This window comes from Suricata suricatta, chromosome 12, assembly GCF_006229205.1.
Source record: "Suricata suricatta isolate VVHF042 chromosome 12, meerkat_22Aug2017_6uvM2_HiC, whole genome shotgun sequence".
Lineage (NCBI taxonomy): Eukaryota > Metazoa > Chordata > Mammalia > Carnivora > Herpestidae > Suricata > Suricata suricatta.
The window spans coordinates 100,481,877-100,500,188 of NC_043711.1; the positions used below are offsets into that span (position 1 = coordinate 100,481,877).

An 18,312-nucleotide genomic window follows, 5' to 3' on the forward strand; every position below is an offset into this window, starting at 1 on the left:
GAGGGGCGCAGAGGGCGGGTCAGAACCGGGACTGCTGGCTCCTCCTGTCTCGTGAGGGTGGCCCCCACGGCCGCCAGAACCTACGGCCGTCAAGACGGGACGCTGGCTATCATTCAGAAATACCTCAGAGAAGTTTCTTTTTTTCTTTTAATGTTTTTAATGTTTATTTTTGAGAGAGAGAGGGAGAGCAAGCGTGTGCACGAGCAGGGGGAGGGGCAGAGAGAGACACACAGAATCCGAAGCAGGCTCCAGGCTCTGAGCTGTCAGCACTGAGCCCAAGGCAGGGCTTGAACCCACGAACCGAGAGATCATAACCTGAAGTGAAGTTGGACGCTCAGCTGACTAAGCCACCCAGGCGCCCCGAGAATTCTCTTAGAAAGAAATCTGTTGCCAGAAAAGCGAGATGGTGAGGACTTTTAACTTCCAGGACTCATGTGAAGACTGCCCCTGCATAGTGAGGTTGAGTAGTTGACGTGTCAGGTCCCCAGGCCGCCTTAACACGGCTGTACGACCTGCGCAACTCAGCAGAAATGACTGTTCTTGAGGCTCAAAGTCGGAAATCACAGTGTGGGCGGGGCTGGTTCCTTCTAAGGGCTGTGAGATACCGTCTTCTCCCTGCGCGTCTTCATACGGTGTTCTCTCTGTGGAGTCCTCTCTCTGTCCATGTCTCTGCTTTCTATAAGTATGCCAGTCGTGTTGGAGTAGGGCCCACCCTGGAGACTGCATGTCAACTCATAACATCAGCGGTGGCCGGATTTCCACAGAAGGTCGTATTCTGACGTCCTCAGGGCTAGGACAACTTTTTGTTGACATTTAGGAAATGCAAGAGCGTGGACATTCAGTGGCACACGTGAGTGAGAGCCATTCGTCCACGCAGCGGATGGCGAGAGCCCGGTGTGTGTCAGCTTTAAGGTCCCACAGCAGTGCTGGCTCGGGAGCATCGCTTCGGCCTCTGGGCTTCAGATTCTAGCTCGTGAAGGGACAGGTTGTAGTACGTTCTTAGATGCTCTCCTCTTAGATGGAGATTTCAGACAACGTTTTAAAATAATAAATTGAATGCCAAATTTGTATACCACTTCCAGGAATCAAACTCATACTTGTAAAGTCTCCGAAGTTCAGCAATACTAAGTATGTCCGTCAAGGCTGGCTGACCGCCCAGACAGACAGCCCTCAAGTTCCAGTGGCTAATACAGCGCAAGTTCCTGGCTGGGCAGCTTTCTCCCAGGGCAAAGTCAAGGACTCAGGCTCCTGCCGTCCTCCTCCTCTGGGTTTGGGAGGGTTCCACATCCCGTTGATGGGAGTAGCTGAGGGAGCATGCAGCGGAGGAGGTGTTTGTGGCCCAGGCCCAGAAGTGGTACTCAGACTTCGACCACTCAGGCCCGCACCTGACAGCAGCAGGAAGCACGGGGAGACATGAGCCCCAGCCATTCCCCCAGAGCGCCAGCAGGAGAGCCATGGAGGACCTCCCGCCGCAGCGCATCGTGGACACGCCAGCGGAGAGAGAGAAAGCGACAGCGTCCAAGTCTGAAACAGATATTGTCCCTTTTTAAAATAATGTGTGAAATTTAGAGGAAGCGGTGTCGTAAGAATGATTCAGGAACCTCAGGGGGCTTCAGGGCACACGTTTTCCCTACTCTTCAGTCTATAGTTTCACATTTGGCTTTTCGATCCACTAGAGGAGCCCCAAGGGTTTCAGAACGCTCTGGTTCTGCGCTCTCAGACGCACGGTGCACACACTTGATTTCCGTCAGCAGGGTCCAAAGAGGTGTGGTTGCTAGGTTTTTTTGTTTGTTTTCACTGTAAACAAGTCAGTAGCCAAAAACCTAATTGTATTCCCCACTGTGTTCTTCCGTTCTTGTAATAAGGAGAAACGCATCGGAGCAATTACAGTTTGTAAAATAAGCCCGTGCTCGTTACCCAGAGCGTGATCTGTGGTCCTGCAATATTGGCACCACCTGGGAGCCTGGGAGGCTTTTTGGTTTTCTCTTTTGAAGACACGCAGGCTCCCGGACCCTCCCCAGGTCTGTGGAGCCAAAGTCTGCAAGACGCCCTGGGGCTCTGCGTGCAGATGAAGCGTGCGAATCCTAGTTTAGAGGTTAGAAGTGCGATCGGTAGCATGTCACTTTTTGGCTTCATTTATTTAGCCTTTGTGGTAGGTGAGTGCGGCGCTGTGGATATTTTAAAACCAGAAGTGGGACAAAAACTTGTGCTGGTTCTTTTTTTTTAAATTTAATTATTAGTTTTTAAATAAGCTCTACGCTTAATGTGGGGCTTGAACTCAAGACCCTGAGATCCAGAGGCTCATGCTCCACGGACTGAGCCAGCCAGGAGCCCCTCTGCGGCTGCCCTTCCGTGGAGAGGTGGAATGGAAAGGGGAGATGATGTCAGGAAAGGGGCATCTTCAGAAGTGGTCTGCAGGGGCCCCTGGGGGGCTCAGTGGGTTAAGCGTCCGGCTTCCGGCTCAGGTCATGATCTCACGGTTTGTGGGTTTGAGCCCTGCGTCGTGCTCTGGATGACCGCTAGCTCAGAGCCTGGAGGCTGCTTGGGATTCTGTGTCTCCCTCTCTCTCTGACCCTTCCCTGCTCATGCTGTCTCTGTCTCTCAAAAAAAAAAAAAAAGTGGTCTGCAAACGTTGATTTTTTTTTTTTCAGGTTCTGGCCTCCTTAGGGTTATCTTAGCTCTCCGCCGTCTTCATGGTCTTCAGAAGTATTAAGCCTCAGGGAACCCCATGATAGACATCACAGGCCACCTTAAACTTTTTCATGCGTAAGAAAAATCTAGTAGAAAAATTGAACAGTAGAGTCTACATATTAGCGAGAAGATTCTACTTCCCAAAAGAGAAATTATCTCAAGGTCCCTATTAATGCATCACCTTTAAAATACAGTCTGTAGCAGCATATTTCAGACATATTTTGCGTGTGGTTTAATTTTGTTCTTACAAGTGAATACAGTAAGAGTCTGGCCCCGAGCGAACGGCAGTTTCTGGTTGGTTCTAACGCTGGCGGAGGCTGCTGCTCTGTGTTGGCCTGGCCAGCCTGACCCAGCCTTGGGGGCTGCCTGCCTGTCAGCCTCCGCTTGCTCCCAGACTGCCGGCTCGGGTCCAAATCCCTGCTCGGCCGTGTGCTCCCAGACAATCCCGTTGCTGCCCTGTGCCTCAGTTTCCTCATCTGAGAGACACGTCAGACATTAGAACTCTAAGTGCTTCGTCCTCAGAGCAAATCTGTTAAGTAGACGCCTGTACGGACCCACTGTTAGCAACGTGGCCGTGCTGCGAATGGACATCGAAACACAGCGAAGGCGGGCTTGTGCTTCAGCTCACTGGGAAAGGCAGAGCTTTTTAAAAAATGGGCTTTTGCACTTAACTTGCTAGTGAGTTGTTATAAATTACAGGGACCCAGTCGTGACTTTGAGCTTTCCCAGCAGGCACTCAGAACGTAGCCCGTTGGTGCGCTCCGTGAGCACCGTGTTTGCCTGTAAAAACGCGCAGGGGCGCAGACCCGTGCTGTCGTGGGGCCCCTGCGTTGTCTTTGACGGTCCTGATGTGTTCAGCGTGTGCTTGGAAGGAGGGGTCGAGGCGGAAGAAATGTTTGTTGCAACAGTGGTGTTCATGTTCTGTGGGCAGTTACCTTTGATTTGTGCTTTTGAGGGCTCTTTGCCTTCCGTCCAGCTTTGTGCTCGCCAAGGGCTGTGTTCATTGACTCAGCAGATTTGATTTCGTTTCATTGCAGAGCTGCAGCTTCCCGAGGCTTCCGACTTTGCCTTTGAGTTGTCCGTGTATTTATTTTAGTTGTGTTATGTGGTGCCACTTACATGCCGTACATTTTCAGTCTTGTACAATCCCGTGAACTCTTTTAGAGGAAGAGAATATACAGAAAGTCCTCGACAGAACAGTGACCACGTCACGGACTCCTTAGAGACCCGAGTCCGTTGAGCAGGGAGAATTAAGACCATTCCTGCCTTTGACCTATGCTGTTCAACGCAGTAACCACCAGCCACGTGGGACTATTAAAACTTCAGCTCATGACAATTTTTTAAATTAACTAAAGGTTAAAAGTCACTTAATCAGGCTCACCAAATGCCCCAGGCCCCCGGTGGTGGTGGGTGGTGTCGGACAGGCTGGGCATAATATGTAGCCGTCAGGGCAGAAGGTACAGTTAACGCCCACAGAAGCTGACGGCAACCTTCTTAAGCAAGTGTGCTTCGACTCCGGATTAGTTTAGTTTTACCCCGAAGAAGTGGACTCTTCTGTACTTCTCTAGGGTTACCAGAGCCGAGGTACGTGGCTCAGAGCACGGTTCAGCTAAGCGGGGTTTTGTTTTCGTGGGAGTTTGCTTTTTATTAGAATCTCATACACACAGTAGTATCTTCAAAACCGGATCTGTTTTTATTCTAACTCGAGGCTCGGATCCGCAGCAGCTATTTAGTAAGGCGGTCAGTCCCCACTTGGCTGATCCCGGTGCCCCCGCGGTCCCCTGAGGGGCACCTTTCCTCTCGGGATTTCTTCCTTGAGGCCCTAAGAGTGAGTGGCCTGTGATTATTAAAAAGGAAGTCTTGTCAATAGCATATTTCCAAATTCACTTTCGGGCATGCTCGTATCTAAGACTCTTTCTCCTTTGGTTAAACGTTCCCATCACAAGTCAGGGAAACCGCGATCCCCGTACGGGCGCAGACGCCCCCACACGCCCCGCTCAGCGGCCCCAGTTCGTGTTAAAATCACTCTCCTGCGGAAAGCGCCAGTGAGGCTCCGCGGGAACCTCGGCCTGCCGCAGCGCCCGCAGCCTGTGCCGCCTCTCCAGGCACGTGGCCACCAGAGGGGCGGTCGAGTCCACTTTGTTGGCGAACAGCGAAGGCGACCGAACGATCCAGGACAGGTCTCCTGGTCCGTACACGCAGCTCTCACGGACGTAGCGCCCTGTAGGAGGAAGCACAAACACCCGAGAAGTGATGCCGTCCCAGGTCACCGGGAAGGCCCCTGCCTCGGGGGGGTCAGACCAAACACGGCCTCCGCGATGGCTCTGACACGGCCTCCTGTTAGTCACGAGCACGGGGGAGGCGTCTAGACACGCACTTTCCCGGCCAACTCTAAATTCTGAACTGGGCTCCACGACCACTTGTCTTCCTTGGTTGTGGGGAGTTTGCAGGAGTTGCGTCGGTGTTAACATGGCCTTGCTCCGGCCCTTTCTTGCTCTTACCGAGCGAGCGTTTGACACGGACGGAGTGACTCACCTTGGAATTGTAGGTGACTCCAGGGCCGGGTTCCCTCCCCATGAGCTCGCGCCACGGGACTGGCGCTGTGCTCGGCTCTTCCTTCTCTGTCTGCTGACCCCCGGCCAGCGCTGCGCAGCGCTTCCCATTCCCTCTCCCGGTTTGCAGAAGAGCGAGCGCTCCGTCTGCACGTGAGGGAAAGGCCGATCCACGGAAGACCTTGCTCTGTGCCCAGCTCGGCCCTGCCGCTCTCTCCGCGCCAGCCCAGCGATCCCACTTCTAAAGACCTCTCTCGGGGAAGGACGGAAAAAGGGCCAAACCGCACACAGAACTGTCCAGCGTCTGTAAGACTGGACCGAGTGGAAGCCCGCCGAGCAGGCGCTCCTCTAGGAAAGGGCCCGGCTCCTGTCATGACTGACATCTTTTTAACCGATAGCCATTCTTGGTAGTGTCATAGATTCTCGATAGACTTACACTGAACCAGTTGGAAAGTATGGACACGAAGACAAGCTGCATGAACAGCACGGACGTCGTGAAGAGAGAGTCGGCGGCCCCGTGACGGTGGCTGGACAATCCCTACGGTGTACACACGTGAACTTGAGCTGGGGAGGGGGCACAGGCACGTGGCAAGTCCTGAGTTAATGCCGTTCGGGGGATTACAAGTAAACAAAACTCTTGGTTGCTGGTAACAGCAGGGTGACTGTCACTCCTTGGACGCCTGTCCACTGAGGGGGCAGCAGACAGCTGCACCTGCTTGGGGACCCAGCCCTGCCACTTCCCGTGACACTGGGAGTGACCTCACGTCCCTGAGCCTGGGGCTCCTCATCTGTAAAGTGCGAGTACGTGAGACTGACTGTGGGCCCAGAGGGGGCTCCGGAAGGGTCTACCAGGCCCCGCCATGGTCGGCTAAGGTGGCGGCTGACTCAGCGCTGGCCGTCGGTGGCCCCTTGTCTCGCTGCTTTCCTAGTAGACGGTTTGCAGTCTGAAGTGAGTGATGGCAAGAACTTGCTCAGTGCTTGCTTTGGGGGCAATGATGGTTTTTGTTAAGATTTACAGTCATTGGGCTTTTGTGGCAAATACTGAAATATTCAGGTGGTGGTTATAAGAATTCTGAATCACGACTTTATGATGGATTGCAGCAACCCTTTGTGACTTCTTCCTCTGTGAGTGGGTTGTGTTTTCGGGAGGAGTCTGAGCCCCCACCCTGCCCACGGCCTTTCCCCAGCAGGTGAGGACAGTGAGCTCCTGGCTTTCTGAAGGCAGGCTGCGGTTGCTTCTTAGCCTGTCTTACCGTCACCTTCTTACGGTGTGAAGAGCTCCCTAATGAATCATGGCTCAAATATTTATGGAACACACTAGAAAAGTATTTCAGCCCTTCCGACACGGTACGTGAGCATGTGGCCGCAGGAATTGCTGGTCTTTGAATTATTCTCTGGTATTGGGTTTTATAATTTTTAGTTTGTCTACAACCTGTTTCTTTTAGGTCAGTGTTTTAAACAGCTGGGAACTGGGTGAACCCGCTTATTTTGTGTATCTGATCTACCGTAATTCAAGCCCAAGGGCCACCCCCAAATGCACTGGTAAAATCGGTGGCCGTGTCTGTGCGGTAGGTTCTTTGGCGGTTGGGACGCTGTGTGTAGACAGAAAGGCCAGGTCGGACGCCCTGGGAGAGGGGATGCCATGCCCCCCACCCTTCTTGCCATCTCTGTCCAACAGTTGGTGGCCCCAAAAAGGTCAGACACCTTTGTTTTTCTTTCCTTGTGGGCTCCCAGAGCATTCGCCCCTCTCCCTACTGGCCCTGTCCGCACGGCGCTGTGACTGTGTTCCCCGTCGCCTCTGCCCCTCGCAGGCAGCCGTCTCCCCCTGGGCTGCGTGTGGGTGGGGAGAGCGGTGCCCAGACACTGGGACAGGAGCCTGGTTCCTGGTCCCCTGCTGCCTGGGCATTTCCCCCCCACCCCCCCCCCCCGAGGCCTGAGTCTGCCGTCAGCCGCTGCTCTTCCAGCCTTTACACCAAAGAGGGACACCAACGTCCCCACCCCAAGTCTTACTTCTCTGTACTGTCCTGGTAACATAACCCCCTGGGACACCGGACAAAGGGGCGAAAGATTCCCAGGTCCCGGGGAGTCTCCTGAGGTCAAAGCGGAAAGACCTTTCCTTCAGCAAGAACCTAGTGCCCACTGCACTCTGGAACAAACGCCTGCGTTCCTCGCTCCTGCTCTGGTAGAGACCCACGGAGACCCGGAGCTTTATTCAAATAAAGGTTTGCGTTTGAATTCTAGGAGCAGGTGGAAGAAACCTGCTAGCAAGTTGTTTTTTTTTTTAATTGACTCCATGCAGTTGGAACTTCATGAATCCCATCACTGCTTCTGCTAATGATTATCTCTTAGTGTGAATCGAGGCAGCAGTTGGATAGTTTTTGTAAAATTGGGAGGCTTACTTTTGTTTTGTTTCAGTTCTTACCTTTACATCCATCATGAACACTTCCCTCCTCGCTTCTCCATTTAATGGCTCGAATGTCTCCTTCCCATCCGGCGTCTGGCGTGGCTCCCGGGGCATCTGAGGGGGAAACAAAATGAGCATCGCAGTGGACAGGCAGCTGCTCAGCCCTTGGGCACCAGCTCTGCCACACCGTGCTCCCTTCCCCACCAGGGGCCACAGTCGGGAGAAAGGTGGAGGGGACGTCCAGCCTCGCTTCCAGTGTGTGCTTGTTAGCCGGGGTAAGGCTACGCTTTTGGGGGCGGGCGGGGTGCACTACATGGGCAGCGGCAGTGGGCTTGGCCGAGGTCTTCTGTTCCGGCTTTCACTTTGGCCCGTCTTCATCCCTAGTAACTCACTGAGGGCGTGTAGCATGCTGTTGGCAGAGTGGAGTTGGGTTTCTTTGGATTGTGTTTCCTCCATAACAGCCAGCCCTCAGAGGGGATTTGAAAGTAGAATTTTCAGTGGATGTGAGAGATTATAATAAAATCCTAATCAATTTCTGCTGGATTCAGTGTTTGCCTGGTCATCTGGACCAATGATAGCCATTCAGGCTAGAAGCCACGTTCCTTGTAGAAGCCGACGAGCTTTATACGAAGGCAAAGTAAGTGCACTTAAAGGAGGACGTCAGATCTCCCCCCACCTCTCAGGAAATTTACCTGAGCACCCCCAAAATTACTACTTTAATGTTTTCCATCCTTTTCTCTTAATGTTTATCTTCGAGAGAGTGCAAGTAGGGGAGGGGCGGAGAGGGGGACAGAGGGTCCGAAGCGGGCTCTGTGCTGACAGCAGAGAGCCCAATGTGCGGCTCGAACTCAGGAACCGCAAGATCATGACCTGAGCCGAAGTCGAATACTCAACCAGCTGAGCCACCCAGGCACCCCTAGTTGTTTCCATTCTTATTGGCACAGCGTCTGGCCCTTGTAGGTACCCAGTAATGGTATTTACTAAGTGAATGAAGAAATGAAGTTTCTGAACATTTGTGCTCAGCTGTTGGTCATACTTCTTTCTGGAGAGGGAACAGAAGCAGCCGGTCTGGGTTGGGCACATGGCCCTCTCTCAGCAAGCTTGAGACCCCTGAAGTCCCTCCTGTGCTTCCTGAAGTCCCTTCTGTGCTCCCTGAAGTCCCTCCTGTGCTTCCTGAAGTCCCTTCCGTGCTCCCTGAAGACCCTCCTGTGCTCCCTGAAGTCCCCCCGTTCTCCCTGAAATCCCTCTCGTGCTCCCTGAAGTCCCCCCGTGCTCCCTGAAGACCCTCCTGTGCTCCCTGAAAACCCTCCTGTGCTCTCTGAAGTCCCTCCTGTGCTCCCTGAAGACCCTCCCTTGCTCCTTAAAGACCCTTCCATGCTCCCAAAGTGGAAGAAGATCTTGCAAAAGGTAGAGCTCTTCACCAAGCCATGGTAAATAGATACAATTTTCACTTAAGATTAAACTCTTGTTGCCTCTGATCTGAACAGACACCGTATTGCTGGGTGTTCTTACCTTTCAGGCGGTTCAGAGTCACCCAGTAAAGCCGTTCTGGGCTCTGGGCGTTCCTGCACCACTGGAGCAGGTCCCTGGCTCGGATGTCCGTCAGTACAAACTCCACAAACTTCCTTGTTAGCGCGTAGTAAGTGCTTCCAGAATAGATTGTTAAGTTGTGGGGGGGTTCATCTTTGTATCTTCCGTGTGGCAATCCGTGGCTGCTTCCTTCAGGGGCGAATTCGGGACGATGTGCCCTTGTCTTGGGTGTAACGTTGGGTGGGTGGGTTACCCCAGGAGTGATGTTTCTGTCAGCCCATTTGCTCCTGATGTAGCGGATGATTTCTTTGTTGGTTTTGATTGGAAAGTCGTGTCCACAAAGGTTGATGACATAGTTCCACTGAAATCTGGACCGGACCAGATCTTTCATGCAGGTGACGTCGGCCTGCAGTCTTGTAAAACCGGTGCGGGTCACTCTGCCTCCCTTGGATGAAATAAAAATATTTTCAAAACAGTTCGCCAGGGTTTGCACAGCACTCGTATACTTCTTTGGGGCCTTTTTGTCAACTTGAATGCAGTAAACGTTTTGAGGCATATAAATAGCTCTGAGCAGCCGCACAAACACGTCCAGGTCCTCGGGAGTCGTTACAATGTACGCCAGAGAGAAATTGGCCTCTTCTGCAGACAGGGGTCCGGTTATGAAACGCGCCTTCCGGGAGACCCTGGAGCAGTTTCCTGGCGTGTGCAAGTGTGCGAGGATTTGGGAACCATGAGGGACTCTACAAAATTTTGCAATTTGGGGGGCGGCCTCTTTGCCTTCAAATAAAGCCGAACACAGTTCATCTGGATAAAAGCCGCATTCCACCGCTGAGGGGTAGGTGGGTTCCGTCGGTTCCTCCGGAGCTGGATCCCTTAAATAGAGGAAGATGCACACGCACGCGACTGTGCACACGAGGAGTCCGGGCTTCGTGGCCCGCAGCTGGCTCATGTCTTCAGCTCCGGGGGCCTTCTTATGGCTGCGGTGTGAACTTCTTTCCCTCTAGGCGTCCTAGGAGGAGAACAGGTAGAATTCAGGTGGCGTCACACTTCCCCAGCCTGCAGCTTTGCCAGAGCGCATGTGTTGGAAGCATCGAGTGTGCTCAGCTCTGTGGACGCCTGTGCCCGCAAAACCACCACCGCTGTCGTTGGGACAGCCATCCCCTCCCCCACCCCCCCAAGAGATTTCCTGTACCCCTTTCACTCCACCCGCCATGCACCCTGTCTCTGGTACTCCCAGTGCCTGGCTTTTTTCACCTCGGATAATAATTTTGAGATTTCATGCACCGCCTTAGGTTTGTGATCATTGTTTCCTCCTCATTGCCGTGCAGCACGCCGTGCCATGGGCAGGCCACAGTGCGTGCAGCTGGTCCTTCCTCTGTGGGCAGACCCTGAACTCGCCCCCAGTGCTGGGTGTGACCAGATGCTGTAAGCTTTCGAGCTGGGTCTTTGTGTGGATGGGCCTCGTGTCTGTGCTTCGGTAGCTCCACCGAGGGGGTGGTCCTCAGTGCTGAAGCATGATGGGAGTTGGTTAGGTGACCCGGCCCACGCAGAATTAACGCCAGTGCGTCCAGATTATCGAAATGTATCAGCCTTTGGGAAAACTGAAAAGTAGCCACAAACATGGTTTACAAAAGCATAAGGTCTACTGTGGTTCTTGGGTTCATTGGCCAGCGCGTGCTCCCCATCACATGGTGTCAGGACCAGGACCGAGCGTGGCCACCCCGGAGCGACTCGGGCTCCACTCGCCGGGCGGCCCGTGTGATACTTCACCGCTGCCGGTCTCTTCACCTTCAGACCTCGAAGGAAACCCCCATCACTGCTTCAGCAACCTCGCCATCGCAAAGCTGCTTGCTAAAGACTTTGTTTCGGCGTGGTAGGCGTGAAGCGTGGAGGTAGATTCTCTTCCTTTTCAAACACGGCTCTCAATGAGGAGCAGTGGGAGTTTTACAAAAATAGCCCTTAGTAAAAACTTGTGGAATGTTAGATGAGCAGGCTTCCAGGGTGAAGGTAACAGGACCTCCGCTGTTGTTTCTCTGGGGATAAATACCCACGAGTGGAGCTGCCGTTTTCCAAAGCGGTTCGCCGTTTCCCTCCCCCACGGGGCGTTGGGGGGGCTCCAGGGACCTCATCCTCCCCCGTGCCCGGCGCGTCCGGTGTGTTCACTCTGGCCGTTCTGATCGGTGCGTGGGGCTGAGTCACTGCGGCTTCACTTTGCGTTTTCCTGGGTCTAAGGATGCTGAGCATGTAGGTCTTCAGGTGTTACTGCCCTTACTTACCTTGGCGGGTTAAGAAAAAATCTCGAATACTTATTTTGGATGTGAATACTATCCTGTTCTACGTTATGCAGAGTTGATTTTATGCTGTTATCCTGTATCGTTCTGTAACTCTTTCCAGTAAAGGAAGCAATAAATCAAGAGAAATTTTGTTCATCACAAAATTTGATTTGTTGAAACGAGTCTATGAATTTTTTAGAGAAGGCTTCAGTGATTAAAGACCAGATGTCTTACCTGATCAAATTATTTGGTAATAATTTAGTTACCTTTCTGGGGTCCGGTAGAAATGCATGAGTAAGTTTAATAGGAGCAAAGGTGACTGACTCAAGGCGTTTTGATGATTATTTTTATTAATTATTAATGCATGCAGGGATCATCCTTTAGAATTTAGGAAGAAGACTGATCAGGTAAAATAGAGTCTACATCATCAGTCATTTTTTTTTCTTGTTTAGGAATCCTGCCTTGAGTTCTATAAAAAGTCATATCTCTGCCTATTGCTGTTTCCCGTTTTTAAGAAGCCCATTTGCTTTCGAGCAGCGCTGTATCTGGGATGCGCCCCAGTCCCCTGCCCTCACGCGGCACTCCTTCAGATGCCGTTTGGGTAAAGCGCCGACGAGGCAGCATTCTGTGCTGTCCTTCTCTTCACTTTGAGCTAAAATTGTAAACAGATTGTGTGAATTTAAAGCATGTACTTATTTTCCTGGTAGAGTTTCTTTTTCACCTACCCTGCTCTTCAAAAATAAAAAACAGCCACTGGCCAAATATGCCAAGTTTTTTGTGCTGGTTTGGTAAAGTTTGTTGACTGCCCCAAACATGAAATGCTACAGCATAATTTTAAAGACATTTTTTATAAATTACGTGATACTTTTTGTATTCGCTGTAATGGACACATTTCGTATCTGGTCTCTAACATAAACAAAACCTGTATCATGAAAGTGGAAATTCAGCAGGGAGAAGATACCTTCTTGAAATGAAACTAAAATAAGGCTTTGAACTACTGTTAATAATTTTGGTTGGGGCTCCTGATTGCAGCTCAGGTCACGATCCCCGTGTCGTGAGGTTGAGCCCCATGTCGGTCGGGCTCCTCACTGAGCACAGAGCCTGTTTGAGATTCTCTGTCTCTCTCTTTCTCTCCCTCTCTCTCCTTCTTCTCTCCCCCTTTGTTTTTGGTTAAAGGGAAAGCAGGTGCCACAGTTTATTACGTTTAGTGTGGAGATGAGGTTTCGGGGGAGTTTGGGCTTGACATCTTTGGTTTTGTCTCTAGGCTTGTGGTTAAAGCCAGACATTCTGCTTTCATCATAGAAGTGTGTCAGCCTCACTCCACTGACAGCTTACACCCGTGTAGACTGTGGCTCTGCCTCAGGGAATTAGGTATTTTCAATACTTTGCGATAATTGAGCGAGGGCAGGTCCCGCATGGAATCCCTTGTCCTTCGGGCGGCACCTGGACTGAGCGGTTTATGTCCCCTCTGCGGAGCCAGGGACGGGAGCAGCTGTGCACGTCCACCCCCTTTCCTCCTCCCCGTCCGTGTGAGCGTCGTGCTCGCGGGGCCGGGTCAGATCTGCCTTCCATCCGGACCTGAGAAGCCGCTGTGCCCGAGGTGCCACGTGCAGCGGGGACCAGAGTCCCCAGCACGGGAGCCGTGTTGTCACCGCTTCAGCACAGGCTCTTCAGGGCGGCCGGGCCAGCCTCCCGGGTGGAGGCCCGGGAGCCCCCGCAGCCGTGGCTCAAGCCCAGCCCCCAGCGTGGGGTGGGGGGACCCTGGAAATCCCCGTCAGCTCTTCATGGGGGGGGTGCCAGTGATTCCTCTTTAAGTGGGGGCGTGCCCCGTGGTCAGTTTGGCAAACGGGTCCCGGCCTTGATTCTCCGTGACCTGTGGCGGTTTTGTCCCTAACGTGAAGTCCACTTTTGTTGCCATATTGGAAATGTAATTGTTAACGCAGCACTTTTCTTCCGGTGAACTGATTTCCAAGACACGTAAGTGGTGGTTTTCAAGTGTGGGTGTGTAGCTCCTTAAAACGCGCGGTCTTAACTGATTCCTGAGCCGGTTTTTCCTCCACACAAAATTATGTCTAAGATATTTATTTATTTATTTGGGGGCGCCTGGGTGGCTCAGTCTGTTAAGCGTCCGACTTCAGCTCAGGTCACGATCTCTCAGTTCGTGGGTCTGAGCCCCACGTCGGGCTCTGTGCTGACAGCCGGGAGCCTGGAGCTGCTTCGGATTCTGTGTGTCCCTCTCTCTGCCCCTCCCCTGCTCGTGCTCTGTCTCTCTCTCTCTCTCTCTCACAAAAATAAATACACATTAAAAAATAATAATAAAGACTTTTCAGGGGAGTTGACATCCTGTATAGACTCTTTTATGCTTTTTATTTTTTACAGAGGTCATTTCTGTGAGTAAACAGATAATGGGCATGTTTAAAGATGAACTTAAAATATTTTGCTGTGTTCTAGAATATTACTGTTTTGGAGCACTAACATTAGCACATGCAGATTAAATGACTTGGTGTCTATTTGCTGGACTCACAGCAAGGTCCCTACCCCGGGACGGGGGGGGTCGGGCGCAGGTGGACTGAGCTGCCCCCCGAGTCCGGCTGGGGGAGGTGCTCTGCCTGCACAGGAATGGGGTGCTGAGTGGTGACCCCCAGGACCATGCATGCCAGCGCTCTCCATTTCCTGCAGATTTGTCTTTTCAAAGTCACTCCGGCCACAGCAACGAGAACGTGGCGTCTGTTCTTCCTGTGGTGCCTGGGCTCAGAATGATGCCCAGAGCCCAGGTTAGAACGTTTGGTTTTCTAAAAGGGTCTCAGCTCATGATGCCAGACTGACTCTGAATTCGGATGCCGTCCGACCGGCCGGTAACGTAGATGCCTGCGTCACAAACGCACACACTTTTCAGCCTCTTTGATACAAAGAGGAGAACTCTGTCCTAGGGCGCCCTGCCCAGATCCACAACAGAAATAACTGTGTTGGATACAACGTGAGGCCTGAGTATTTGGACGTGGCCTTGAGGCTTACCTTGTTCTCTTATCTACCGTGTGAGGAGAGAGCAGATATGGTGGCATTTTAAATTTAAAAATCTAGTCTCATTCTTGAGAATATTCCACTTTTACTGCCTTTGGCCGAACCAAAGCTAAGGACTGTTTGAGAGAAAAAGATGCCTGCTATGTCTGTGTTTAAAATGATACCGAGGGGCGCCTGGGGGGCTCCGTCATGTGAGCGTCCGACTCTTGATGTCAGCTCAGGTCATGGTCTCACAGTTGTGAGATTGTGCCCCGTGTCAGGCTCCACGCTGCGAATGTGCAGCCTGCTTGGGATTCATTCTCTCTCTCTCTCTCTCTCTCTCTGTCTCTCACCCCCCCTCTCCCTCTCTCTCCCTCTTCCCCCCTCCCTCTCTCTCCCTCTCTTTCCCTCTCTCCTTCCCTCCCTCTGCCCCTCTCCCCCACTCACTTGTGTGCACACCCTCTCAATAAATAAAAATATTACTGATACTCCTTTTTTTGTGTGTTTTTAAAGTAAGTTCCACACCCAGCATGGGGCTTGAACTCATGGCCCTGAGATCGAGTCGCATGCTCTAATGACTGAGCCAGCCAGGTGCCCTAAAAATGTTACTGATGTTCCAATATTTCCGTTTTAAAACCATAAAGGAGGCAAAGAAAAATGTTTTAACAACTGCACCTGCTCAGCGTCGTCTGTGACCCGTGCGGGGTTAACGAAGCACTTCCCAGAGGCTGCTCCCCTGTTCCTCGGGGCACGGGGGCTGCCGGTGTCCATGCCCGGCCGGGATTTTCTCTTCCATCAGTCGCTTCTCTTCCCGTGGCTCCTGCTTAAATCACATGAACAGAGTTGCTTGGCAGGTTTTCTTAGCCTTTCGTCCCTGGAGGATTTTATTCTTGTTGATTCTGAGCTGTAGGTTGAAAAAGAGCCGCTTTCAGCTTCTCGGAGCGTTTCTTCGGGACCAGCTCGCTGCGTCACAAAGCTTTAAAATTCTTGTTTGCTTCCTGAATAGCATTGGGAACAATCCGGGTGTTTCAGCCGCGCTCTCCAGGGGCCTGAGTTCAGGGACACAGGTGAGCCTGTGCCCGTCCTGCCCCTGGGCTCCTCCAGGGGCGGGGCTGCTCCTCCAACACCGACTCTGCTCTTCTCCGCTGCTGGGTGCGGGCCCTTCACACCTTCCCTTCTCTGGTTTAAGAGTCCCTCTCACTTGCTCTCTCTCCCCTGTGCCTCCTCTCCTCAGGCTCACCACAGACAGGTCTATTAAGAATAGTGAAGCCGAGGCAGCTGGGTGGCTCAGTTAAGCGTCCGCCTTCGGTTCAGGTCATGGTCTCGAAGCTCTGAGTTCCAGCCCCGCGTCGATCTCTCTGCTGTCAGCACAGACCCGGCTTCAGACCCTCCGTACCGCCTCCCCCCGCCCCCAGCCTTGCGCTCTGTGAAAAAGAAACATTAAAAAAAACAACCAGTGACACCGAGAGATTCGGATCCTGCACCAGAGCCCCTTCTCCTCCTGCACGTCTGTCGGCACTTGAGCTTGACATTCAGTCAGACGGTAGCACTTAAAGTCAGCAGGCGCGTGCAGGCCCGCGCCCCGCGCCCCTGAGCCGCTGCCGCGCAGGGAACGGGCTTCCGCCGTGGAGGCCAGGGGAGTCCCACAGGCGACTCCTGGCGGAGGTGCCCCGCCACCGCTGTTGGGTGCGGACGGGGCGCGGAGACCGGCCGTTGAGAAACCAGGGTTCCAGTTTGTTCGTGACCCAGACGTGCGGCGAGAGGAGCACGTGCGGGATCCGCGTCCTCGGGGCCTTTGTTCCCAGTGCTGAGACAGAATGTAATACCCGGGGGTCGTCTGGTTATACCGTCTGCAGGCTTTCTGGTGGCATAAAGCACTTTCTACATTGTCAGAAACTCTGCTCTTCCTAAGAATGCGTTATGATTTATTGAAACATTTCCCCCCATTTTTTTAGACACCTAAGTTATGAGTGACAAAGGGAAGCAAATTTAAGATAAATACATGATCGGGGCACCTGGGTGACTCAGTCAGTTGCGTCCAGGCTCTTGGTTTCAGCTCAGGTCATGATCCCACAGTTGGCGAGTTCGAGCCCCATGTCGGGGGCTCTGTGCTGACAGCTCAGAGCCTGGAACCTACTTGCCATCCGTGTCTCCCTCTCTCTCTGCCCCTTCCCAGCTTGTGCTCTGTCTCTCTTGAAAAAAAAATTTTTTTAAATGCATTTTCAGGAAGATATGGGTGTTTTTACTGATAGTATGTGTCACTTTATAAGCAGAGAGAGGGTCAGTCCCTTTGGGCCAGCTGTGTCTTTGCAAGTCCCCTCCTTTCTGAAAGTGACCCTCCCTCAGCCCGTCAGTCCCCTCAGCTCCACAACTGTCTGTAGCACGGGGTCCACAGTCCTACCTAGGCCACCAGTCACATGTAAAGAGACGGTTGACTGCTGACAGGCCAGGAGGGGGTGCCGAGGAATGGTGGGAAGCAGCTGCAGGGAGCCCGGAGCTGGGGGGGCCGGGGGGGGGAGACAGGGACTCCCTTCCACCTCCCAGTGCGCGCGGGAGGGTTATTGAGGCCCCAGCCCCCCTGGGCCGCACCTGCCTCCTGATTCCGTTCCTGCGGCTCCCTTTTCACTCCCCGCCCAAGGAGGAGACCCCTCCCCCAGGAGAAGGCTCTCCCCAAATCTCCCACGGCGTGGGCCTCCCAGCGTTCCTCCTGCGGAGCCTGGAGGCCTCCCTGCAGCGATGGTGAAAAGCGAGCCCCTGCCCGTCGGAGCCCCTCGTGTTGTTCGAGGACTGTTCCGCGGCCTCCACCTCACGACTCGGGGGCCAAAGGAGGGTCTCTGAGTCGGGGCACTTCCCAGACTCCGCTAGAAAAGGAGCTGCTGAGGTCCCGTGTGGTGGGCTTGGGAGGGGGGCAGCACAGCAAGTGACGGAGCTGGGGCGGCAGGGGGCTGGGTGCGGGGCGCTGGCCCTGCGTGTCGGGAGGCGCCCAGAAGGGCCGGCAGCTTCCAGCAGGGGCGCCTCGTGCCTTGCCTTGTGCACGGAACACGTTTCCCAAGAGATTCTGGGCACAGCCGTGGTTGCTCCTGCCCCGGCAGGAGCCTCCGGGGTCAGCACAGCCGTGCGCGCGGCTCACACGACCGCCGGCCCGGAAGACCTGCGTCGCCAGGCCGTGAGGGACAGAGACTCAGGCTGAGTCAGGAGGAGCCCGTGCTGTCCCCTCCGTGACAGGGCACCTTCCCCAGCAAAGCAGATGCGGCGAGTGTACGAGGTTTCTCCCAGGGAAGCTCGTGAGAGACACGGACATGCGTCCTGGGGCTGGGGCACTGCCCACTGGGGTTTGTGGGCTGCTTTGTGGGTTCGAGCCCTGCGTCGGGCTCTGTGCTGCCGGCTCGGAGCCTGGGGCTGCTTCTGATTCTGTGTCTCCCTCTCTCTCTGTTCCTTCCCTGCTCGCACTCTGTCTGTCTCTCTCTCTCTCTCAAAACCACACATTAAACATTTTAATTAAGAAATGAAGCATTTTGCGGCAAAACCTTCACTCTTTATTCCAAAAAATGAGTACAGTGGAAAGCAAAGAATTAAAAGTATAAAATGAGAAAGGAATAAACCAGTTTTGTAATGGACATGACCTTAGCGCCAAGACATGAAGAATAATGTTGACAAGATCTACTACATAGAGTATTTCCTTCCGTGCGTGTGTCTGTTCCTGTATTTCCCACGCGAGGTCCGTGAGTCACACACGGGCACAACGCTCGATGCACATGCAGGCGGCTGTGTCCTCCGGCAGCCCGTGGTTGTCCTCTCAGTGATGCGTCCCGGGAACGGTCGTCCTGGGTCACTGCGGGTCCCCCAGGGGGACGCGCGGCTG

General features: G+C 53.3%; 2 protein-coding genes across 2 annotated transcripts in view; one reads left to right on the forward strand and one right to left on the reverse strand.

Annotated features, from left to right (window-relative positions):
* RTF2 (replication termination factor 2) overlaps positions 1-18,312 on the forward strand; it is a 37,454-nt gene that overhangs the window by 14,201 nt on the left and 4,941 nt on the right. The window lies entirely within an intron of this gene.
* LOC115273305 (beta-1,3-galactosyl-O-glycosyl-glycoprotein beta-1,6-N-acetylglucosaminyltransferase 7-like) lies at positions 4,689-10,126 on the reverse strand. Its single transcript, XM_029916305.1, has 3 exons — positions 9,160-10,126; positions 7,666-7,761; positions 4,689-4,912 (listed from the first exon to the last, which is right to left on the reverse strand). Exons 1-3 carry the CDS (start codon positions 10,124-10,126, stop codon positions 4,689-4,691), a joined length of 1,287 nt encoding a protein of 428 aa, XP_029772165.1.